Source organism: Carcharhinus amblyrhynchos, chromosome 18 (genome assembly GCF_965287045.1).
Source record: "Carcharhinus amblyrhynchos chromosome 18, sCarAmb.v2.hapA, whole genome shotgun sequence".
NCBI classification, from domain to species: Eukaryota; Metazoa; Chordata; class Chondrichthyes; order Carcharhiniformes; family Carcharhinidae; genus Carcharhinus; species Carcharhinus amblyrhynchos.
The window spans coordinates 12,093,565-12,118,924 of NC_137341.1; the positions used below are offsets into that span (position 1 = coordinate 12,093,565).

Sequence of the window (25,360 nt, forward strand, 5' to 3'; positions counted from 1 at the left end):
ATGCAAGTTCTTGGTTATTCTCCCTGGCTTCCTGAATGAACTGATTCATGACAGGGCCCATGAATGTCAGCAGTTCTCCAGAAGCTCATTTCTTCAATTACTCATTAATTAGTCATTTCTTCAGCATGGGCCTAAGTGCCAAGTTCCTCCTGGCTGTTCCTCATGGAGGGGCATCATAACCCAGCCCAATCCTGGCCTCATATGGCATCTTAAACATTGACACTTCCTCACAGTGCCATTGGAGTAGCATACAGAAGCAAGAATTCTGGTTGCTCAGAGGCAATGCTAGCTGAATGGACTCTTGCGCTGGAGCTTTTTTATGATTGTGTGGTATTTGCCCTTGAGGCTGATTGTGTTGCCTGCACTGCTGCCTGCCTGAGCTCAGCTAATTTAGTGCAGGCTTGGGTTGGAACCACTGTCCTTTCTAATTTGTGTGGGTTAGCACCATACTAAGCAATGCATCATCCAGAAAATAATCTTGGAAAACATGGAGTTAATAATTCATGCCAACAGCCTGAGGTTTGAAGCTTTGTGATAGCGTGCTCCAGAAGCACTTTCAGTGCACCAAGCCTGCACAAGAACTGAGTATAACATGTTCATTGACATCTCTATTTTATTTAAATTAGTGGGCCACATTGTGTTATTTAAAGTATTTTCATCGAATTTGGGAAAACAGTTCTGATGCTGAAAAACTGTGATTAGAAAAAAGGACAGAAATACATGTATGTGGTGCCTTTCACAACTCAGGTTATTCCAAAACTCTTTACAACCAACAAAGTACTTTTTAAAGCATCACTGTTACAATATAACCAGTCTATATCCAGCCAATATATATTCTCTCAGGTTATTTAGAAAAGACGAAGGGTGGCAAGTATACTAAATGGAAGGTGTTCTTCTAAGGGTCCAGATTATAAATAGCTGGGCAGCTTGACTGGATACTTCAAATAAATACCACTCATCAATTGCGATGAGCAACACTGTGACTTCTGTCTGTCTGTGAAACTGTCAGTAGACACAGACACTGAAAAGTCTAACTCCTGTGGCTGCCAAGGTAGAAAGGGACTAGGAAAAGATACAGGTTTAAAAAGTTAGAATGTGAAAGAATTCAGTCACCACAAAATCCAGTTGCATAGCAGCTGCCTCTTTTAGTGCCATTTTAATACCAAATGGCATCCATTTCACCTGCATACTCCTGATGTGGGTTGTATGGGCTGCCATTTTGGAGAGGTTGTTTGCATGGCTGCAAGGAATGTGCGCAAGAAATACGCAGAGTTGGTGATAGTCATTGTGAACACTGATGTGATTCCAGTGGGACATTTTTAACATCAATGCTCCAGTTAGCACCCACTCTTAAACTCATACACACACACACCGCTAGACATGTTGTTCAGCATCAGCAAGGAATGCCCAGCCATATTTAAAAGGATCATCAACTCATTTCAAGTCAGTTGTTTAAAAGCAAAATACTGTGGGTGCTAGAATCAGAAACAAAATGGAATATCTCAGCAGCACCACTTCACTCATCTCACCCTTCCCTTTCAGATAAGGTCTCCCTTGTCCTCACTTTTCACCCCACTAACCTTCGTGGGCAGTATGTATATGACGAGAGCCATCCTGCCACATGAAATGTCATTAGACAGCCAATTGGACTCCTTAACAGGTTTGCTTCATGGACCTTTCTGAAGTACTCAACAGAGTGTAGTTCATGTTTTGCTGCATGCCACACAGCCTTACCTTCTTGTGAGAGTACAGTCTTGGCCACCAGGACTTCAGCTGAGGAGGGAAGGGTTGAGGAGAAAGAAAAGAAGGATCAAGGACTAAGAAAAGGAGGAGGAAGAAAGGGGGGGGTATCAAACAATATACCTACTTTCCTGACCAGGCTGTCCATGACTGGTTCATCCAACTGCGATACCAGTAAGGCAACTCCTATTCATCAGTTACTTCAGTCCTAAATCATATGCCCCATCTCTTATTGTCTATGACAGCATTGCTTCACCATAATGATGAGATAAAAGCCACCACAGAACAACCATTTCAAACCACTTTTATCAGTCACATCATCCAATATTCCATACAAAAGGCAATTTATCACCTTGTGCATTCTCTTAGTGTCTTCGCTTGTCTTCGTGCTCCTATGTAGTGCAGCATGGCTGATGGAAGTCTGCTGACTGTCACAAGCAAAAGCTGAAGGTGGCCACAGAGGCCTTCCTGAAGCAGCTCTGGATTTTGAGGACCCAGCTTCCGACTCCACCACCTCGGCATGTGTTCAGCAATCTGGGCTAGCTGACTGACCGGCAACCACAGGGCATTGGAGGAGTGAAATTGGTCTGGGTTGGTGAGGTGAGGTAGGGGGGGGGGTGGGAATGCTGTAACCCTGAGAAAGGGCAGGAGGTTCATTCTCCATTGACTCGGTGCCTTTCCCCAAGTGGGCACCTCAGAAATTGTAGCAATCTATTGGAAGACAAGTGCTGGGCTGCAGTGACAGTATCTCAGCTCATGGCTGTGAGTGTAAGACTGAAGAACGGCACTTCTTTATCATCAGTGTCTTCTTCCTCTTCCACTTTTTGCTGTTCCTCCACTGCCTGGCCAGTTTGCACTCCTTGGGTGTCTGAAAAGGGAAAGGCAGAAGGGTAAGGTTGCAGTTTGCAGAGGAGAGAAAGGAAGAGGTGCATGCTTATGCTGCCTGTAGCTTGTGAGTCAATAGAGATTGTGGGATGAGGGAGCAATGGAACGTAAGGAGGAAGAATAGGTATGAACAGACCATCACATATGATAGTTTCAGCTCTTTTATTCACCATGGCCTCAGTCATGGCTCCAGTAATTATGAGCACCACCTTCTCTATCAAGGCAAAGACATGCAGTCATACATTCCCTTGGTGAGTGTCTGCTACCTCTGCTTTTGCACCATGTTGTCCGATAAGTGAGAAGGATACGTGTCAGTGAGTGTGGTGCAGTATGTGGGTGATGTGCCTGTCATGGTTGAATTGCTGACAGCATGTGCTCGTTGAGAGATGTGGAATTGAGGCTAGAAGCACTGTTCAGTGTGTGAGGGTGAGAGGAAACTATGAATGTGGGCTATGAATGATTGTTGTTGGAGATTGTTGGAATGTTAGTGAAGTGGAGGTAGGAAATAGCAATTGGAGCAGTGTTTGAGGCTCCTGCTTTCTTTGAAAGCATATGTTATTTGAAGAAACATTCACTGACCTTGACCTCTTGTGTACTGTTATTGAACTTCTTCGGACACTGCATTCAAGGCAAAACTGCTAGCAGTGATGACTTTCTGCTCCCAGTGCCTTTGTAACGTCTGTCTCAAGGGTCTTCCTTGGGATAGAGCACCTCTCTTCTCTGATCCAACTCCCACACCATGGCCTCTAATGCTGTGTCAGAGAACTTTGTAGCATATTTTCCATCCTGTGTCCCATTATTCAGTGCTGTTTCAGCTTGGACCCTCTTCCCCAGCCACTGCCAGCGTGTGATCAAGCCAAAATGCACCTTCTCTTTAAGAGATGCAGACTGGCTTTAAGTAGTACAGGCTAATATGGTAATAACCTCACACAAACTTGTGGTCCCTGCTAAAGCATGCAGACAGTCAGCAGCATGTTTTTTAATGCTAGCTGCACACTATGATCACGGTTATAAAAAAAATTATGTGTTTCGATTTTGAAATGTCACTGTCTTATTGACATATCTGGCTTCCATAGTCATGTGACTATGCCATGAGGCTGTCTCAGAAGGCAGACGTCTTAAGACTTGTTCACTAAAGCCTCTCACTGAAACAAGACACTGAAAAGGACTGCTGTCCTGACACATAAAACATTAGTGTTGCATTAAAAGGAAACACCTTCCGCTCATTATTTGACTTCATCTAATGTTGCCCCAAGTCTATTTAAATCAAGGAAGACCAGTCCCAGCATTGCATGCTTATCATTTATATATTCTTACTTGGAGACAAAAGTTTGATGTTCAAAGTCAATCAGTCAGGGTTGACCTGCTTGAGAGAGAGGCCTAGAAAACCAGTTACAAGTGTGCAATTTGGGAGTAGGAGTAGACCATATTATAAAACTAATGCTGACCAAACTCATGTACATGTTGGTCTGTTTCAAGATTTGACTCATCAAAGCCAGTATTATGAGGGGATTTTCACAGTAACTTCATTGCAATATTAATGTAAGCCTACTAATAAATAAACTAAATTGAACTACCCAACCGCTGACTCATGGTAAGACAGTGTGGTTTATTATTTTTCTTATTTACATCAAGGGGCTTAGAAAATGAGTGAAGTAAGTGTGTTCTGATTGGATGTTTGTTCCTTCTGTACAATATAGCACTTTAACAATTTGCATTTGGCCTCAACTCAGTAAAGCACTTTCAGTCTTCCCTATTGAAATACCAGACAGTGCACACAGGTACTGTCAAAGTATTTAAATTAGCTGACCTGTTGCCCTGTAAACTCACGCACCATCAGGTGTATGCAGAGGCTCTCATTGCAGCTTCACTGGACTTGCATTATGGCCCCTCGCATGTACAGTGCAACACATTTTATTTCCGTACCATGATCCAGTTTTAGATGTCATCAAATGTCGGCAAGAGCAACATTTGAAAGATGATTTTAATTTCTATGAATTGAATTCCCATTGAATGAACACAAAAGACAACTGCATTGAGCTTATTACTGCACTATACATTTATTCAGGTAATTGGGGTGCATGGGTATTTACACAATCAGCCAGGTTATACATTAAATTGCACACTCTATCCTTGACTTGAGGGAGCAAGCTTCCTTTCCAACTGTCAGCATTACCAACATAGATGTTTGCTCACTTTATGCAGGTTGGAAGACAATGGACCACTTCAAATTAGCTCAACAATTTGGTAAAAAATAGAGAGATGTTTCACTTCTGCACTTTTCAATGATAAATAACTCAATATTCCTCGAAAAGACTGGAAGGTTTTCTGGCAGATATCGCCTTCAATTAATGATTGACAGCTGTCAGGGAAGACACACATAACCCTGAAAGTAAATTAAACAAGTTTAAGATTGATGGAAATCTCTTACGTTCCTTTACTTCATAATTGTACATATTATTACTGTACATATTAACTGGAATTTTACAGCTTCGCTTGACCCGAGACCAGAAAATCCTGCCCAAGGTCAACAGACATTTCTATTGTCCACACCTTGCCTGCTCCAATTCCGGAGTGGGCAGGCGGTAGATTTCTGACAATTATATTTTGTAGATTTCCTCAGTCTTAGAGTTGTGAATTTTATGGAGCTTTGATCAGGATATGCCGTTGCTGGATGAAAAAAAAACCAAAGGTCATATACCTTCGTCCACGTTCGACCATCCTGCTAGGCAATGATACAGCAAAAATGGAATTACTGACTAATCATAGTGTCTTGCTTGCATCTCCCAGGCCTGGATTTCCATTGCCATCTGCGCAGTGCTGGAAATCAACTGGGAGGTGGGGCTAGTATTTAAATAGTAATTTACATACTATTTAAATGCTATTCGTGGGCCCGGGACTCAGTTCTCTCACCCCGCCAGGGTTATTTCACTCCTGCAGGGATTACACTGGCTCCCCACTTTTAGGGAACTAGTGGGATGACCTGTGGAATGAAGGAGGATGCAGTTGGGGTCCCCCAAGGGGTCAAGCGGTGAGGGGTGGTGCCTCCTGGGTATGGGCATCCCGGTACTGGCAGCCTGTGTCCCCTGGCACTGCCCAGGGGGCAAAGTGCCCATGCCCAGGGGGCACCTCAATACTGCCTATGTGGCCTATTGGAGGTGGGGCCTAGGGGGCAATCTTTGGGGGTGGGGGTCTGCATTGGGATCCGCTCGGGGCAGGAGGGAGTCTAACGATTGGGGCAGGCTAGGTGTGGGGTGGTCAATCACTGCTGGAGGGGTTGAGGGGATCATCACTGCTGGAGGGGCGGTCGGAGATTGGGCAGTCCGGGACATGGGGAGAGGTTGTTTGGGGCTGGCCCAGGAATAGCCAGGGGGGACTGCGATCGGGCCATGGGGGAGGGGATTGTGAGGGAAGACTGTGGGGATCCCAGGCTGACCAGTGATCAAGCTGGCCAGCAAAGGAAGACTGACAGTTTGGGGCCACCGTGCCGAGGCCTGCTGGTTTTAGCCTCATGTGTGGGAATAGGCCCCACCCGCTGAAATATAATGATATTCACGCTGGTGGCCTCTGCATTGCACAGAGTGTGGGAGATTCGAGTATGAATCCCATTGGGAAAAAAACAGTGTGAATTACTCCAGTTTTCCCACGAATTCGACACTTCGAATTTTTTGGGGGGAATCCTGGCCCATGTTTCTTCATCCATGCAAGAAATCACTGCCCAGAAAGTTCTGTGCCTTAGTCCTGATCTAGTCTGTAGGTGCTGTTGACCAACAGGGATCTTTGAAAAGTGACTGAAAGGAGGAGCTCAGATTCCATAGATGTATCACCTTAGAGGCATTGCCGACTATCTGGGCTAACTCAATATAGACAAGGAGATAATCCTCATATTCACAGGTCAGAGCTCATTTCCCCAGTAACCCTTTTGGGTCTTTTCCCCCATGACTTTAACATCAATGCTTTACCAACAAAAAGAATTTTTGATATGGGCTGATCCCCCCCACCCAGATGTTCACTGGATGAATGAATTGCCCAGTTTGATCTCCAGTTTGTGCTCGGTTTGCTGATCTCAATCAGGATTCAACAAAGGTACTTCAAATGGCCTCAGTCACCCTTGATTGGGTTAGAGAAAAATTGGCCAGAGTCCTTAATTCAGGACTGATGTCCTGTGAAACTTGCGTGCAGGTGTATGTGGGTATCAGATAAGAATGAGATCAGGTGAAGTCCTGTTGCCTGACATGATTTTCTAGTCTATACACCTGCTGATGGTCAGGAAAGTTATGGAGCATGGCTGCAACTTGAGGCTGTTATCTGTTAATTGCATACATTCAGATCATATAGGTGGAAGGCAATTGATTGGATGAGTCCTTGAAAACATATAAAGAGATGCTTTCACTGTTTTGGGAGTAGGTATACAAGGAAAAAAATGATCAACTGAAACAGATGTATAATTTAAAACTGCCACGAAATTGTGAAGAAGCTGTCATCAAAGATATGGTTAGCACTACTGCCTCACAGCACCAGGGACCTGGGTTTGATTCCCGGCTTGGGTCACTATCTGTGTGGAGTCTGCACATTATCCCATGTGTCTGCATGGGTTTCTTCTGGGTGCTCTGGTTTCCTCTCACTGGACAAAAGATGTGCTGGTTAGGTGCTAAATTCTCCCTCAGTGTACCTGAACAGGCACCAGAGTGTGGCGATTCGGAGATTTTCACAGTAACTTCATTGCAGTGTTAATGTAAGCCGACTTGTGACACAAATAAATACATTTTTTTTAAAAAAACTTAAAACTAGCCAGAAAAAATACTGAAGCAAATAACTAGTAAAAAAACAAAAAGAAAATAATTTTTGAATGTGTTTTCGATCAAAAAGGTCAAAATTACCAGCTGAGATGGGAAAGCATCCTTCTACTCTTCAGTGGCAGATTTGGAAGACACCTGGATGACCTCGACTGTGCTGAAGCTTTTGCTTGCAGAAACCCGGTTCCGCGTGCGAAGTTTGTTCAGTGCACATTCTGCCATGCCAGCTCTCTCTTCAGCATCATCCAGCTCGTGCACGGTTTTCCTGTATTTTGCCAGGCTCTGGTTAGCCTGTTCCTCCTGTGGAGATGAAAGCAAAGTAATACTGTGAAAGGGGTTGTCATCACCAGGTCCTTTCTATCAGGAACAACTGTAACAGTCCAGCAGCTGAATGTTGGAGAATACGTTCTCCAAATTGGTTGACATTGAGATGAAAAACTAACATCCCTATTACTAAATGGATAATCTTTCACAGTTGATTTATTTGGCAACTGGAAAGTAATATTGTGGAGGTGGGGCTTGGAATTTGGCCAGTAGATTGAGTAAAGTTCTGTATGAAGTCTTCTTTACAAACCAACTTAGACACTGAAAATACAAATAATATTATAGCCTTGAAATTTCCTGGTGGGACGGGAGGGTTTGGGGTGGGTGGCTGTTCTGCTGGTCTCTCATTGTAACAAGAGACCAGTCGGTCCCCGAGGACACTTTATTCTGCGCCGTTTTCTGATACTTTCTTTACGGTCCTTTAAAGGAAACAAATGATGGCGAGAGCTTCTGATGTCCAAGCTCATTGCCTGTTGATGCTTCACCATGTGCTGTTTTCTTGGCAGCTTTTGTGATTGGTGGTTTGCCGTTGCCTTCCACTCTCAGGGGCACGACGAGGAGGTGGGTCCCAAATCTACTTCAGCCTGGAGGAGGGGGTACTCAAAACCACATTTTTGGCATTATTCTGAACCACATAAAAGCCATCTAAGGTCATACCCCTGCTCCCAATGAAGGTAATAGGCGCAGAGGACAAAATGAAAAATATGGCACCAAGACAAGAAAGGGAGGGTAATCTAAAACATGGATGAAGAAGTGGATTTTATTGGAAAAAAGGGATTTCGAGAGGAATTTCCAGAGTGATTTATTCAGAATAATGGCTTTCAATGACCTCTTCTTTAAACACTTATTGCAAGGACAATGTTGAGTTCACTTACAGACTCCTCAATCTGCCTCTTGTAGCTCTTCAGTTTGTTCTGCAGTTTCTCCACCAGCTCCTGCATGCGCTGATTGGTCTTGTGATCTTCCTCAGTCTGGAAGATCAGCTCCTTCAGCCGCCGTTCGTTCTTACGCAGATTCTTCACTGTTTCAACGTGACGTTTCTGCTCTGAGTCCAGCTCAGACTCGAGCTCCTTAATCTAAAGCATGGGAAATAAATATTAAATAAATGTGAAATTTCTCGGTTGAGAGGAGTAACATGGACTTCCATCAGAATTCAGGATCAGTGGACCAGAAAAAAGATAAAGATAGGATGGACGATATGCATTTATTGTTGAATCCCTACAATGAAGGAGGCCATTTGGCCCATCAAGTCTGCACTGACCACAATCCCACCCAAGCCCTGTTCCCCTTAACCTCACATATTTACCCTGCTAATCCCCTGACATTAGGGTTAATTTATCACGGCCAATCAACCTAACCAGCACATCTTTGGACTGTGAGAGGAAACCAGAGCACCTGGAGGACAACGTGCAAACTCCACACTGACAGTGACCTGCGGCCAGAATTAAACCTGGGTCCCTGGCGCTGAGGTAGCAGTGCTAACCACTGTGCCAGCACCTTAGATACAGCATCTTTCGTGACCTCCAGATGTCCCAATCTCTTTCTGATATCTAAGAAACATTACAACCAGACATGTGACAGCCATTTCTAAGGGCCAGTAAGATCAACCATTCCAACTAGCAGGTCAATATTAACTCACGAAATATTCTGAGATGTTTTTAATCCAACACAAATCTTCCTTTACTCACGTATATGTTCTAATTTAGCAATAATTTAGGTTTATGCCAGAAGATGACTCAATTCAGTCAACGGCGAAAAATGACGGTCCAGGCCATGTCTCATCTCCATTTGTGACAGATCCTATTTTGGCTGGGTTGGGTGGGAGGACACTTTTTCCTGAGATGGGTGCGGCAACCGGGAGATTTCCTGACTCAAGTTCCCCAATTGCGAGTGAAAATCTAGGCCTCTATATTTAGATTAATAAATCAATGGTCTGTGGTTTATTTCTCCCTTTAATATCTCAGGTGTTATGATGCAATGAAATAACACTCTGAAGCTGAACTATTTTCTATGGTAATTCAACCCTCATTCATTCCTATTTTCTTGCTCTTCTCACCTTGGTTTCCAGTTTCTGGATGATGCGTCGACCACCTTTGAGGGCTTGTTGTTCAGCTTCTTCTAGTTTAACCTGCAGATCCTTGATTTGAATCTCAAAGTTTTTCTTTATCTTCTCCAGGTGCATGCAATGTTCCTGCTCTTGATGCAGCTCCTCAGTCATACGGGCAGCCTAGTTAAACAAAAGAGAAAATGAAATTGATGCAATGACTTGTAAACAGCCTACATTTTATACATATCCTGTTTGAACCAAAATTATCAATAGCTGAGAGATCTGCAATTTAAACAATTCAGCGATTATTCTCTAAAATCTATGTAATGAAGCAACAAGAAATTTAGATTCAATATTGTGATCTTTTAAAAAATTCAATATGACATTCAATTGTAATGATAAAATAACAATAATAACACCATAGAAAATGATTTCCTTTTTAAGTTGACAATGAAAAGTTAGGAGATGTCTGTTTCTTGCTTGGACGTAAGTAAAATGTTAATTTGGTTTACTTACAAATTAATTAGCCTAAGTAAAATTATGTCATACAAAGAATAGGTAGATTAATGTTATTTCAGTGAACAAGAACATCTAAGTTACATGGTGGCCCAAGATTGCAAACATACATCACTCATGGCCTTCTTTGCCTTCTCATCGGCAGAACGGAACTCGTGGATCAATTCTTCATGTTCATTTGTGAGTGACTGAAGATCTCCTTCCAGCTTACGTTTATAAGTCAGCAAAGTACTGTTCTGAAGGGGATGAAAATAGAAAGTTTGAGCACTTAATTCATTCTGTCCAGTCTGATCAGTTAACCACTTCAAATAAAGACTTCCCATTCTGGTAAGATCTCTTCCATCTGCTTTACTCATCCATGGTGCTCCAGGCCCTGTGTCAATACATTATAACGTTTTATAATGCAGCTTCAGTATTAATGAGCCTTAACTAGAAACTCCGATTAGCAATCTGACCACGTCCAAACAATGCTTCCATTTTCTAATTGGAATTTGAACCTTGTGGTCTAGGTTTTTAAGAACAAGACTGAGACTGTTCAAAACCTATCTCAGTTTGGATCCAGATAGACAGAATAGAAAATACATTTTGGGTATAAAACCAAGCTCTCTGTAAAGATATTATAATACAATGTTGATTTGTGACTCCTTTACTTCTGCAAAATGTTTGTTTATCTTTTTTAGTGATCTTTGTCTAATAGTCTGTGAATATTTGACTTCAGTAGTTACCTGCACATTGAGTTCATTGTACCGTTCAGTAATTTCTACCAACTCCTGTTCTGTGAGCTTGCGAGATCGTTCACTGGATTCTAGAGTGTTGCGATGTTCCTCCAGTTCTGTCTGCAGAAGGCTAATGCGTCGTTCTGACAGGTTGAACTGCTCACGCAGCTCCTCGTGTCTACGAGAATCCTCATCCATTTGTGCTTGTGTATCCTGAGGGGACAAAAGGATCATCCTGTCAGCAATGAGATTGTTGAATGTGTCAACATTTGCTGGCTGACTCTCAGTCAGGCAATGGTTCGATGTAAGAATTCTTTTCTGATTCCTGCATGGCCTTGCCTCACGCTGTCCCTGAAACCTCTTGAATTCCAATAACTCATTGAGTTTCCTGCACTCCTCCAATTCTGAGCTCTTGCACAATCTCAACTACCTTCACTCTTCTGTTATCTGCCTGGGCCCTAAGCTCTGAAATATCTTTCCTTTATCTCACTGTCTGCTTTAAGACCGTTCTCATTTGCCCCAATACCTCCTTTGCATCTCAGGGTAACTTTTTCTAATAACACACCTGTGAAGGATTTTGGAACTGTTAACTCCTTAAAGGATGATGTATATGCATTCGCTGTTGTAAGTATATTTGTAATCCTACCATAGTTAAGTAACCTTTATATGACGAGGCTTGTATTTATCTTATTCCAATTACCTCAGTTTTGTTTCTTACCTCCTTAACATGAAACTACCCAACCTTTCTTGCAAGATGAGATTGCAATAATTTACAATGAAGCAAAAGGCAACAACTCATCTGTACCTTGAGTTGTTGCTGGAGTTTCTTTAGGGTTTTGACCAACTCTGCATTGTTTTTGTTTGCGTGTTCCAGTTGGATCTCCATCTCATTGACATCGGCTTCCATTTTCTTTTTCAGCCTGAGTGCCTCAGCACGGCCTTTGGTCTCAACCTCTAAGCTGGCCTGCAATGATTCAATGGCACGCTGGTGGTTCTTTCTGTAAGTTAATAGGAAAAGGCAGCATTAGAAACCTTACCAATAGCGACCAACAGTGGTGAATGTCATGGAGATGTCTTTACCCAATAACATGCAACTTTCTTTGTTGAAAGAGAAAGTTGATTATTTAACATTACAAGAATAAAGTATCAAGTAGATACTATTGGCAATGTTCAATCCTGATATTTCAATGCAGGGTATAATTCTTAAATCATTGCAATCATATTGCTTAAATCAAAATCAGGAGTACCTTTAAAAGTTGTAGAATGACAATACTATCACACTACATACCTTGTGGTTTCAAACTCCTCTTCTTTCTCATGGATTCTCCGCTCAATGTCTGCCTTCACCTGTGCCAATTCCAGTTGAACGCGGACGACCTTAGCCTCTTCTGCCTAAATGCAAGATCAAATCTTGTCAGCACAGAAAAGAAAATTCAGCTGATGAGGCACAAAATACCTATGTCTTGTTTTTATGTAGGATTTATAACATAAAGAAAATTCTCCAGGGGCCTCACAATAGATATTGAGCCAAAAGAACAGAATCTGAGGTACTGTTGACAGTTTGGCCAAAAACATGAATTTTGAGGACATTTTGTCAGAGAAACAATTGAAGACTATTTCACCATTAATGGAGTGAAGGGGCTCGGGATGCACACAAGGCTAGAATCTCAGCAATGGAGTATCACACAGGGATGGAAGTAATTATGGAATTTTATTTTTCTTGGTAAGACATGAGACCAGTATTATGTAAATGTGATATAAAAGTTGACTGGTTTGTGGCATTGTGCAGTTAGCAAGGTGCTGAGCTTTTGTTGTGCAGAACTCTATGTTTACAGCTTTCTATCATTGCATTTAGCCACTGCATCTCAGTATCAACAGTCCTTTGATGTGACAATTCAGCTAAGGGTGACAGTCTAGTTTTCCCATATATTCCCCTCACCCATAAACTGGCCATGTAAGTGCATTTACATCACAAGCTTCACATCAATGTTACGTGTGAAAGGACCTGAAGTGACTTCCATTTTAATTGGATTGAGACTGTCTCTGTTACGGGTTCTTACACCAAGTTGTTCTGATGTCAAGTCTAGGTTTGATTTGCACTTTCATTATAGCTGTAATATCATCAAAGAGTAAAACAACTTGGTATAAGCGTACCTATTGAATTTTGCATGCTCATGATTCAAAATGAACTGTCTAAGGTATTTACTTTGTCTAGTGCATGCAGCAGACTAACAAATGTTTGGGACAGTTCCCAAGCCTATACTGTGGTGCTAATGCTTCATGCAATACAAGTTGCATTTTTATTCTGACTAAAGCCTTTGCTTTGAATGACATTCACTGAATCAGATTTCAGTACCTCCAGTGAACTTTCAGCCTCTTCCAGAGCTAGCTGCAGTTCATCCCTTTGAACTTCCAGCTTTTTCTTCAATTTCTGCAGCTCGTGCACATTCTTTCCACCCTCAGTAAGCTGGTCCACCAATTCTTTAATCTCATCTGAAGATTCACAGAACATTGCACAGTGAAATGCATGATTGTTTACATCAAAACATTTGAAGCTAGACTTCTGAAAAGTAATACATCCATTGTTCACAAGGCAAACAAAAACTTTCCATATTTTCTGCTTTAAAAAGGTGTGGGAAAGAGGCAAAGTAACATGCTTTAAGTGGACAGGCCTTTGAGCACAATGGGCTGATTGGCCCCCTTCTGCGTAAAATGTTATGGGCGATCGTGTAAGATAGGTGACAGCAAATTGGCAGCCTGTTTTCCATCTCTCTCAATTGTTATTTCCACTGAAATCAATGGAGATGACAACTCACCAAGACACAGTATATGATTGCACAACATTCAAATTGCCCCATGACAATGTGTGATTCTATTGCACGGTGGCACACCAGCATTGTAGCATTATGAACCTTTGGCACAGTTATGGGATCACTTTATACATTTCTTCATAAAAGTGAAACATATGGTAGATTTGCCATTGATATTGTGAAGGAAATCCTTCATTATGTTGAGGCTCCTTGTTGTAATGCTTTCTAATATACCAAGACCTTTGGTACAATATTGTTTGTGGTTCTGTCATTAATAGAGTAACTGCCTAAAATAGCTTCTGTAACTTACTGCATTACAGTGTGACAGACAGAATGAAAATATAGCAAAATCAAAATACTTTAATAACAAAATTGAAATGGCTATATTTCACTTAGATGTGATAACTGATTTCTGCATCAAATCTCACTGTTTGAGGTAGTCAAGCAATCTCAGAATTGAATTGGAAGTGGAAAATACGGTGGTCAAAATGGATTGAGAAATAAATGGCTTGAGCAGCTTTTCAGCAATGAACTGAAGATTAACAGATTCTCCATAAGATAAAAGGGAGAAGCTTTTTATGAATTCCACATTTACAGTGTGCCAATCCTGCTAAATAAAGTGAACTGGCCATATGAAATTTGTTGTATCTGTATGTCTGCATGTAATCCTCTATAATCAGGCGTGTGTGTGCGTGCGTGTGCGTTTTGCTGTAGTTCTGCTTCATCTGTGTTGAGTAGTAAGACACCCAAGCCACCTTTGTAATATGAAAGAGGATCAAAATACTAGCTGGTTGTTCTGTGTTATAAAAATGTTTTATGATGAATGTCAAGTTCCCACCTTGTAGATTCTTATTGTCCTTCTTCACAACCTCAAGCTGCTCAATAATCTCTTCATAGACTGTTTTAAGTTTGAAGACTTCTGTCACATGGCACCTGCACTCCTTCTGTGAGCTGTCAAGTTCAACCTGCAATTCTTCATATTTCTGCTGCCATTCTGACATCATTTTGTCGAAGGAGCGTTGCTTTTTGTCCAAAATAGCTGCAGCAGCATTTGCCTAGGAACAGTTAGAAGAGCAGGCATTAACTATATTCCATACAAAAATAACCTTACAGAGATCATGCCTGTATTTTGTTTGGTTTGAATCTTCTTGGGATGTCTGTGAGCGCAGTGGAGGATATATGAAGAGGATTGTAACTTTTTGGGTAAGTATTTTGAATGAGTGAACCAGGCATTGAATGCAGCACTGCTGTTAGGATTGCCAACTCTGATTGGGAACATTCCTGAAAGTTTCATCACATGACCTCAACAAACTTATTTATTAATTTTTCTTCAGTATTTTAAAAATGAAAAATATTGGCGGTTTTTAAAAACTGCCACTACACTTTATGTTGGTGGTTCCTTGCAATAATTCTGATGATTAATTATTTTATTCCTGGTTGGTGTCGGAAGTTTGGGAACGCTAGCTGATCTGTGCTTATAATGTCAGAAAAAATCAATCCAATTTGCATTTGCAGTTTCTTTCGAAGTCGTACCTTTTCCAGTTCAATGGTCAAATCTTCCACCTCTCCAGTAAGCCTCTGTTTAGATTTTTCCAGACTAGCTGCTCGGGCCTGTGCAGCCTCAGCTGCTTCTTCAGCCTCCTGCAGTCTGGCAGCCAGCTTCCTCCTGTAAATGAAAAAACATCATAACAGAAGATGTGTCATTCAACGAGAAGTCAAGCAGCACAAAGGTTGAGGTGTTTGCATTACATTGCTATCTGGGAGGTCCATGTTATTAAGAAACCCATGTCTCCAGGTCTCAAAAAAAAGGAATACTTTAATAGATTTGCATTTATATAGCATCTTGTTAACCTTAGGATGTCCCAAAAAGTTGCGCAGCCAGTAATACATTCATAATCACTATTTTACTCAAGGAAATGTGGCAGCCAATTTGCACACAGCAATATCCCACAGAAAGCAAGGTGATAATAACCAGGTAATCTGTTTAGGTGTTGGTTAAGAGATGACTATTAACCAGAGCATTAGGGAGAACTCCATTGCTCTTTATAACTGAGGTGCAAAGAAATTTCTTCCACCAAGGGGTTGTGAATCATTGGAATTCTCTGAGTGCTGTGATATTCAGTCCGTGAGTATATTCAATAATGAGATTGCTAGATTTTTGGGCACTTTGGAAATTAGTGAATTTGGGGATAGGGCTGGAAAGTGGATGTTCGTGTCGATTAGTTAATGTAGAGGTTCAGCCATGGATAGCTCATATGGCCAAATGGCTCACTCCTGCTCCTATTGTGTATACTCTTATTTAACTGAGAACATGTTCAATTAACTGCCTGATCACTCACAAAAAAAAACAGAAAATGCCACTCAACAGGTCAGGCAATATCTGTGGAGAAAGCAGAGTTAATGAACAGAATTCTCCAGCCCTTTCTGCCAGCGGGATCTTCTGTTCCCACTAAAATTGACCCCCTCACTCCAAGTTCCTTCAAACAGGCGCTTGGACAAGGAATAGAAATCACTATTGACTTTGGTGGGACTTTGGTGGAAGGTCCCACTGGCAACTGCTCCACCACGGGAAAACCTGCTCAGGGGAGTTGGAGAATTCCATCCAATATTTCAGATCGATGACTGTTGTCTGCTCACTTACTTTGTCTCTTCCAATTCTTCAGTTTTCTGAATGGCATCAGTTTCATATTTGGTCCTCCATGTTGTCACCTCACTGTTTAGTTTAGAGACTAGTCGCTGCAGCTCAGCTTTGCTCTCTTGTTCTTCCTCCAATTGCTCTTTTGTTAAGTCCATGTCATGTTTAGCATTGGCTAGACCCACCATGGCTCCACTTCTAGCCTGTAATGTGACATATTGTATCAGTGTTATTATCTACCATGCTGCAAAGAATAACAAAATATACAAAGGGCCACGAGCCAAATGCATGGTTCTAACCTGTATGTGCAAGCAGTAAGAAAAGGGGACAACTAGTGAAATTTCTTCTAAGATGATTCGTTCGTTTATTGAATCTGCTATTAAATCCACCAATACTGAAGAAAAAAGATCTCCCTAATTTGATGGAGTGGATTTTTGTGTGAGCATAATGCTTTTTTATGTTTTCAAAATTGAATGGAGGTGGGATAAATTTTAATGAGTCATTGAAAGTAAAAGAGAGAGTTGCAAAATGGGCTGCAGATTCATTATTCACCTTGTCTCTATGTGACAGTGTAAATCAGATCTATCCAGAGAGAGGTGCTATGTAACGTTAGCTTGGTCACTATTAATTCAGTTCTCAATTGATGTAGATCAGGACAAAACTAAACCTTTCAAATAAAATGTTGTCGAGATTGTTAACTGTCACACATCCCGCAGATGGAATGATTTCTCTCCAGTCACTTTTACATTAGATTTAAAATCAAGTCATGAGTGTTTTTTTCAGTTGTGATTATATCTCACCCTTGTCTCCTCTTCCAGTTGCCTCTTCAGATCTTCAACTTGAGAAGACAGGCTAGTTTTGATCCTAATCAGCTGGTTCAGTTTACTCTGCGCCTCTTCAAATGCACGACTCAGCTCACTATTCTCAGCTGGCCAAACGAAAATTGAAGAAGAATGGTTAGTTGGGAAATTGAAGCTGTTCTGAAGCTCGTTTACCTCAATCTATCTTTGTTGAGACCTTGTGCTTTCATGTAAGGTGAGAAGTTACTGTTGGAAATGTCTGCAGGGAATATAGACATTTTTCATGAGATTTCTCTGTCCACTATATCAATGGAGATGTCAACCTGTTTAAAGGAATCAACTTAACCCTCCCATCAATGTACGGAACAAAGAAAAATTGCACAAATGTGTCAAGTGCTGCTTAAGAGTAATTTTGAATCTGTGCTCTTCTGTGGCCAAGAATATTTGGCAAATGAGTCACGAAATCCAGTACAACTTGTGATGCGTCAATGCTGCTGAGACTCCAGCAGTGAGAAGATCACTTGCTGCAGAGAAACTGTCGGGATAAGAGATTCAATGTTGTAAAAGCATTGCCCATTGACCAGGTTGGAAATTGGCCCAGGACAAAACAGATGTAAAAGAAATAGGAAACTAAATTGCAGAAAATTAAGTCACAAATACATTGAGTCCAAAGTGCTGAAGAATTTATCAAGCCCAATTTGGAAAGAACAGTATTCAGGATAAATTCCATTAAAAAAAAGTACTGCCCACATTTCCTGGCTAATTTTACTTTAAGGTCAGCAATTTCACATCAATACACGACTGCTGGTAAGAAAATCTCAGCTTGTAACAGACACTGCTTCTACTTTATCACATGCAGAAAACAAATTGAGGTAAAATATTTTATGTTTTGAAAAATTGTATGACAATAACGATTTAGAATCTAAAGTGGCATGACAGCGAATAAGCTATATACTACCTGACAATCTGGTCTTCACAGTGTTGACTTCATTCATATTTCTTTCCATTTCATTGTACTTGGCATTGGCCTCTGCTAAGTTGTCTTCCAACTTGCGAACCTGCATTTCAGCATTCAACTGCACACAGGAAAAAGGAATGCTTATACATCACTGAAAACGCGCACATTTTACACTTTCCTCCTGTTGAATCAGATCTACCCTACCCAGTTCCTTCTACCAACAATGCAATCCTGCTAAAGTGTGCAATCTGTGGCCCTGTTGGTAGCACAGTTACCTCTGAATTGCAAGGTTCTGGGATAAAATCCCATTCCAGGGTTTGAGAACAAACATCAAGGCTGACATGAGGGAACACTGCACTGTTTGAGGTGCTGCCTCTTGGATCAGATGTTAAACTGTGGCCCATCTATTTGTTCAGGTAGTTGGAAGACATCCCATGATGCTCCTTCAAGGAGGAGTCGTGAAGCCATCCCTGACCCCTAGGGTCCTGGCCAATATTTATCCATCAATCAGCATTGGAAAAACAGATTATCTGTCAATGATCACATTGCTGTTTGTGGACATTTGCTGCTTATAAATTAGCTGCCAGACTTCCTACATTATAAGAGTCAGACTTCAAAAGATATCGCATTGGCTGTAAAGTACTGTGAGATGGCTACTGTTTGTGAAAAGCATTGTATTGATGCAAGTTTCTACTAAAGACTCAACACTTAACTACTGGTAATTTATAATGATGCTTTCCAGTTTGAGAGGCAATTTTCAATTCCCTTTAGAGTATATCTTGCAACATTCATACATTACAACAATTACTGCACTGTAAAAACTAAAATACTTCAAATAAAGAACTTTCCTTTTCCCTTCTTGGGAAGAGGGAATCACTGACAAAGCTAGCAGTTAGTTCCCATCCCTACTTGCCCCTGAATTGAATATTTCAAAGGACAGTTAAGAGTCATGTGTGGGCCAAACCAGATAAGGACAGCAGATTTCCTTTCTTTTAAAGCACGTGAGTGAACCAGATAGGTCTCTATAATAATTGATGACAATTTCATGGTCACCATGACTAGCTTTACATTCCAGATTTATTAATTGAAATCAAATTCCACCAACCATGTTGTGATTTGAAACCATTCTCCCAGAGCATTTGCCTGGGTCTCTGGATTACTAGTCTCATCATTTTACCACTATGCTGCCACCTCCCTATCAGGATGCTGGATGTCCTGAAGTTGTGGAAGGCACTCTTACAAATGGAAATTATTTTACTCAAAAGTTCAACCATGATGGCTTAATTAATATTGTTTGGAAATGTTTGGATCCCAGCCGAGTTGGTTTGTTTGATATTAGAATTCAGAAAATCTATCCCTAGCCCCTATCATTAGTGCTAAGGGCTCCCAGATAAAGTGTCGCCAAGTTTAATGTAGAGTGAAGTCCTCTCTGGAGGCTGAACCATGCCAGTGATGTGTGTTTGTGTTTGCCCTGATCGAGTGAGAATAGTCATGATATGAATAGTCCCAGTGCCCCAGAATGTAATTTCAACACTTTCCACTTAATGTTGCTGGGAACTTCTCTAAACTTGATTGATAATTTCCACTTAAGTGCCAAATCAGAGGCAGCGTGGCACTGTGGATCTTGTATCTGCAAATGCTGTTACTATACATTCCAAACACATGTACCACCCTTCCAGCCAACAGGCAGATTGGGTCAGAATTCCTTTAGTTGTCCATGTTCCATTACCTTGGATTTCTGCAGGTTCTCTGAGTTGCTGCTAAGGTCATCAATTTCAGCTTTCATGACTTGCTTGTCCTTCTCAAGTTTGGACTTGACCCTCTGCAAGCTCTCAATCTGCTCTGTCAGCTCAGCCATGGAGTCAGTGTGCTTCTTCCTCAGTGCAGAAGCTGTGGCCTCAGCCTGCAGCGCTGCTTCTTCCAGCTCCCTCCGCAGTTTGAGAAGTTCCCCTTCACGTTTCCTGTTCAGCTCAATCTATAGACATGGAAAGGGCAGAGGTTTCTTACAGATTTGCATCCAAAATTTCAATCTCATTGCTAAAGAAAAATTAATTTCATTGGATTTTCTTTTTCTGATCTGCTAATAATGAACATTTGGCTTTTTGTTTATTAGGGGTGTAGTACTTCGCCACACTGCTTAGATCAAAAATAGGACACATGTTTAAATGACAGAAAATATTCTGACATAGAATTATTCAGCATCGGATGCGGCCATTTGGTCTATTCTGTGTGTTGCAGTCCTTTGAAGAAGCTATCCAATTAGTCCTCTTCACCCCAAGGTCCTGAATTATTTGCTGTTTCAAATACTTATCCAATTCCCTTCTGAAAGCTATCATTGAATTGGCTTCCTCCACCCTTTCAAGCAGTGTTTTCCAGATCACAATAACTCACTGTGTAAAAGGTAAGTTGTCCCTTTCCCTTCTGGTTCTTTTGTCATGCTGGGATGTATAGATGAGAGTTACAAACTTGTTATTGGAAAGTGAAGTTACCTGAGAGACTGTGGCTCCACCAGCTTCTTCCAGCCGGTCACTGAGCTCCTCGAGATCACGAGAATATTCAGCTCGCTGCTTCTCAACCTGCACGGATTGGAGGTCTAATTTTAGTAAAGGTCTCTTTTGGAAGTTGGTTATTCAACTTACAGCAACAATCACATTTATATAACCCTTCTATCATAATAAAGAGATCCTGAGGCACTTCATGGAACTGTTATCAAACAGAATTTGACAGGTCAAAAAATGAGGAAGCTTTAACAAGTAATTTAAAGGAGAGAGTGTAATAGAGAGGTGGGATATTTAAGGAGAAATTCCAGAGATGAGGGCTTAGGCAACTGAAGGCACAGCTGGCAAAGTGTAGCAATTAAAATCACGGATGTGCAAAAGCCCAGAATTGGTGGAATGCAGAGATCTCAGTGGGTTCATGGCTAGAGGAGATTACAGAGATGGGGAGGGATGAGACTGAGGAGAGATTTGGAAACAAAGTTGATAATTTTAAGATTGAGGTTTTGCCAAACTGGGATCTGATTTAGGTTGGTCAGCAGAGGGGTGATCGATGTAGTTCACTTATTTATGGATCACTGAGGCACAGTGAACATAGAACGTTAAAGTTACAGTAAATTCACATTTCACTGACTATACTAAATGTGTCACGTAAGCCATTTTGATTGTTCTAATTGGTTACCTTAAGAGTTTCTTCCACCACAATGTAGTGGCAGAGGAAGCTTAGGTAGTGACCGTGTATAATGATCTCCTTTCAAATACATGAAATGCTTGAATGCACGCATGAATCTGTAAATATCAATTGTAAAAAGTGTACAATCCACCAATGAAGTTTGCTAATTGCTGCAGGGAGAAATAACATTTTATCTTCGATGTGTAGTGTTTCTTTTAGAATTAGGTTTTACATGCTGGGTCAGCTGAAAGGTCTTTGTTCTTTTCTCTTGGTTGATATGGTTTAATTCAACGTTTCAAATTAATACTTCACTTTCTTACATTTTTGGAAATCTATTGTTCTGTGCTCATTGTGAGTTTGTCTCTATACTCATGTTCATAGGCATTAATTATCTTTGATTTACTTTCTAACCTCAATTATGACTTGTTTTTCTGATAAGCCCATGTTGTTTGACAGGATCTTTCTGTATTTCCACCTTCATGTTCCCCTCTTTATATTACCCTTCTGTTTGTCACATGTTTGATTGAGTCATCCTAATTTGGCCTTGTTTGACTTCCTCAGTATATTTACTTCTTCCTTCCAATTCCTCTTGTGCAGATGTGTCCTTTCCTCTTATCACTCTCTCTAATTGAGAATTCTAGCTCAAACCCAGGACAGAACTTTATTGAATCAGAAATCTTTTTGACCATCAGGTTTGGGTCTTGACATCATTTGCAGCAATAGGAATGCCTTCTGGTTTAACCTTCAGGGAAAGTGGCCCAAATAAGAGTTTCTTTCCAGGTAGTTTAGGAGGTAGTTTAGGAGGAGGGGAGGTTGGTTCAGCATGTCCCATTGTAAGGCCAAAGTTCACGGTGTCTGAGTGAATGTTACTGAGAGGAATGCAGCAGCAGGGGGAGGAAGAACACAAAAGAGCTGCAATCAGTCTGATGAGAATGCCAGCAACTGCATCACCTCCAACAACATTTGTTCAAAAGAACAAAGAAAAGTACAGCAGAGGAATAGGCCCTTTGGCCTGCCAAGCATGTGCTGATCATGATGCCCTGACTAAACTAAAAAAAATCTTCTGCTCTTACTTGGTCCCTCTATTCCCTCCCTATTCAAGTACTCATCCAGATGCCTCTTAAACATTGCTAATTTGCCTGCTTCCATTACCTCCTCTGGCAGCATCAGGCAGCATGTCAGGCACCCATCACTCTGTGAAAAACGTCCCCCGCACATGTCCCTTATACTTCCCCCCTCACCTTGAACCTATACCCCTTATAATTGATACTTCCGCCCTTGGAAAAAGCCTCTGACTATTCACCCTATTTATGCTCTCATAATTTTGTAGAACTCTAGCAGGTCGCTCCTCAGCCTCTGTTTTCCCAGTGAAAACCATCCAAGCTTATTCAACCTCTCCTCCTAGCCAACACCCTCAAGACCAGGCAACATCCTGGTGAACCTTCTTTGCACTCTCTCCAAGCTTCCACATCCTTCTGTTAGTGTGGTGACCAGAACTGTACACAGTTCTCCAAATGTAGCCTAACCAAGGTTTTATTTCCTAACTCTTGTACTCAGTACCCCTGCTGATAAAGGTAAGCATGTCATAAGTTTTCTTAATCACCTTGGCCACCTGTGTTGCCGCTTTTAAGGAACTGAATCCCAGATCCCTCTGTATGGTTCCTCTGTAATGTTCCTCAGGGTTCTGCTATTTACAGCATAATTCACACCTAAATTTGATTCTTCAAAATGCATCACCTTGCATTTTTCTGGATTAAACTCCATCTGCCATTTCTGTGCCCAAGTCTCCAATCTATCTATATCCTGTTATATCCTCAGACAATCCCCGGCACTAACAGCAAATCCACCAATCTTTGTGTCATCCGCAAACTTACTAATCAGACCACCCACATTTTCCTTCAGGTCATGTATACATGCTACAAACAACAGAGGTCCCAGCACTGATCCCTGCGGAACATCACTAGCTATAGATCTCCACTTTGAAAAACATTCTTCCATCACTACTTCCTATCTTCTATAACCAAGCCAGTTCTGTGTGCACCTAGCCAGTCCACCATGAATCCCTTGTGATTTTAATTTTTGTACCAGTCTGTCATGTGGGATCTTTCAACCGCCTTACTAAAGCCCAGACAGCCCTTCCCTCATCAATTATTTTTGTCACCTCTTCAAAAAACTCAATCAAGTTGGTGGCGATCTTCCCCGCACAAAACTATGCTGCCTGTCACCAACTAGTCCATTTTCCTCCAAATGTGCATATATCCTGTCCCTCAGTATCTTCTCCAAAAGCTTCCCCACCACTCTTGTCAGGCTCATCAGCCTATAATTTCCTGGATTATCTCTGCTTCATTTCTTAACTAACGGAACAACATTGGCTATTCTCCAGTCCCCTGGAATCTTGCCTGTGGTCAAAAAGGACATAAAGATATAGCTGGGGATGTTAAGGCCCCAGCGATTTCTCCCCTTGCCCCCCGCAGTAACCTGGAATAGATATCATCTGGCCCCAGGGACTTGTCTATCTTAATGCAATTTAGGGAACTCATCGCTTCCTCCTTTGATATAATGACATTCTCAAGAATGTTAATACACTTAACCCTGACCTCAACATCCATCATGTCCTTCTCTTTGGTGAATATTGATACAAAGTACTCTTTAAGGATCTCACCCACTTCCTGTGGTTCCTAGCATAACTTCCCTCCATTGTCCTTGAGTGGACCTACTCTTTCTCTTGCTACCCTCTTGCTCCTAATATATGCATAAAAAGCCTTGGGATTCTCCTTGACTTCATGGCCCCTTTAAACCATCCTAATTCCACATTTAAGTTCCTTCCTACTTTCACTGTACTCCTCAAGAGCTTTGTCAGTTTTTAGATACATAGACCTATCATATGCTTCCTGTTTTCTTTTGACTTACAATTTTCCTTGTCATCCATGGTTCCCAAATCTTGCCATTTCTTTCCTTCATTTTTGCAGGGACATTCCTGTCCTGCACTTCAATCAATTGGCTCTTAACAGCCTCCCACATGCCAGATGTGGATTTGCCCTCAAATAGCCACTCCCAATCCATTTTCCCTAGTTCCTGTCTAATTTGGATGTGAGTGGTCATTGCCCAATTAAGCACCCTCACCCAAGGGCCACTCTTGTCCGTAAACATGACTACCTGAACTCTTATGGAATAATGGTCACTAAGCCCAAAATGATCCCCCACTGAAACATCGAAGGCTTCTCACACAATGGAAAGCTTCTACAACTGAAGACCACTGGTGTGCCATTTCTTACTGTTCAAGGTTAGAAAGCCTTGAGCTCTCACAACGTTCAGATCGCCCAATTTTCAGTCACCTCTTCTGTGTTACTGGCACATGTGAAAATTATAGGGTGGCTGGGAGATTACACTGAATCACCTGATTATTTGCCATAATTAGCTTCCTATCATTGGCGGGCAAGTCACCGTCATTGGATTCAGCCCACCTCTGGAAAAGTGATGACCATATGCAGGACCGTGTCAGCAAATCACCCACACACACCCCACCCGCCCAATCAACCCCCCCTGCCCCACCTAATACCTTTCCCGCTGCTGCTCCCTCCAACCCACCTCCAAAGCTGACTCCAAAGGCCTGTAAAATCTCCCATGAGCTCCCCCACCCACCACTCCAGTTTCTCAGTTGCTTTGCTCCTTTTAAACAAGATGGTGGAAATGTTATCCTTTTGATCGGTTTTCTCTGTTCAATGTTTTTATGACTTTCGTCACTCTGTCATTCTCTCTTCCACAAAACGTGACTCACTCCTCTTTAGCTGTGCCCCTTTTAAGTTTCCTTCCCTTTTGAACTGGTTTCCACTGGCTGCTGTGCTACCTGTCCAAGTGTCTACAGCCTTCAGTCACTGTTCCTTCCAGAAGCTGCACACTTTGCTCCTTAATGGTAGCCAGTTTCTTTCTTCAGCATCTTCTAGATGAGTAAGACAAAGGGCCTG

At 41.6% G+C, this 25,360-nt stretch overlaps 1 protein-coding gene across 1 annotated transcript in view; it reads right to left on the reverse strand.

Annotated features, from left to right (window-relative positions):
• Positions 1 to 4,705: 4,705 nt before the first annotated feature.
• The window catches only part of LOC145354649 (myosin-16-like), a 77,416-nt gene continuing 56,761 nt past the window's right edge, over positions 4,706 to 25,360 (reverse strand). Inside the window, exons 29-44 of the mRNA XM_080206080.1 lie at positions 20,717 to 20,803; positions 19,957 to 20,202; positions 18,228 to 18,345; positions 17,270 to 17,397; positions 16,476 to 16,672; positions 15,368 to 15,500; positions 14,673 to 14,889; positions 13,381 to 13,517; positions 12,313 to 12,416; positions 11,830 to 12,022; positions 11,034 to 11,237; positions 10,419 to 10,544; positions 9,802 to 9,972; positions 8,621 to 8,821; positions 7,506 to 7,721; positions 4,706 to 5,011 (exon numbers count right to left, since the gene is read on the reverse strand). Of these exons, the coding sequence (XP_080062206.1) occupies positions 7,530 to 7,721; positions 8,621 to 8,821; positions 9,802 to 9,972; positions 10,419 to 10,544; positions 11,034 to 11,237; positions 11,830 to 12,022; positions 12,313 to 12,416; positions 13,381 to 13,517; positions 14,673 to 14,889; positions 15,368 to 15,500; positions 16,476 to 16,672; positions 17,270 to 17,397; positions 18,228 to 18,345; positions 19,957 to 20,202; positions 20,717 to 20,803 (2,454 nt within the window). The 3' untranslated portion in view covers positions 4,706 to 5,011; positions 7,506 to 7,529. The remainder of the gene's footprint in view (positions 5,012 to 7,505; positions 7,722 to 8,620; positions 8,822 to 9,801; positions 9,973 to 10,418; positions 10,545 to 11,033; positions 11,238 to 11,829; positions 12,023 to 12,312; positions 12,417 to 13,380; positions 13,518 to 14,672; positions 14,890 to 15,367; positions 15,501 to 16,475; positions 16,673 to 17,269; positions 17,398 to 18,227; positions 18,346 to 19,956; positions 20,203 to 20,716; positions 20,804 to 25,360) is intronic.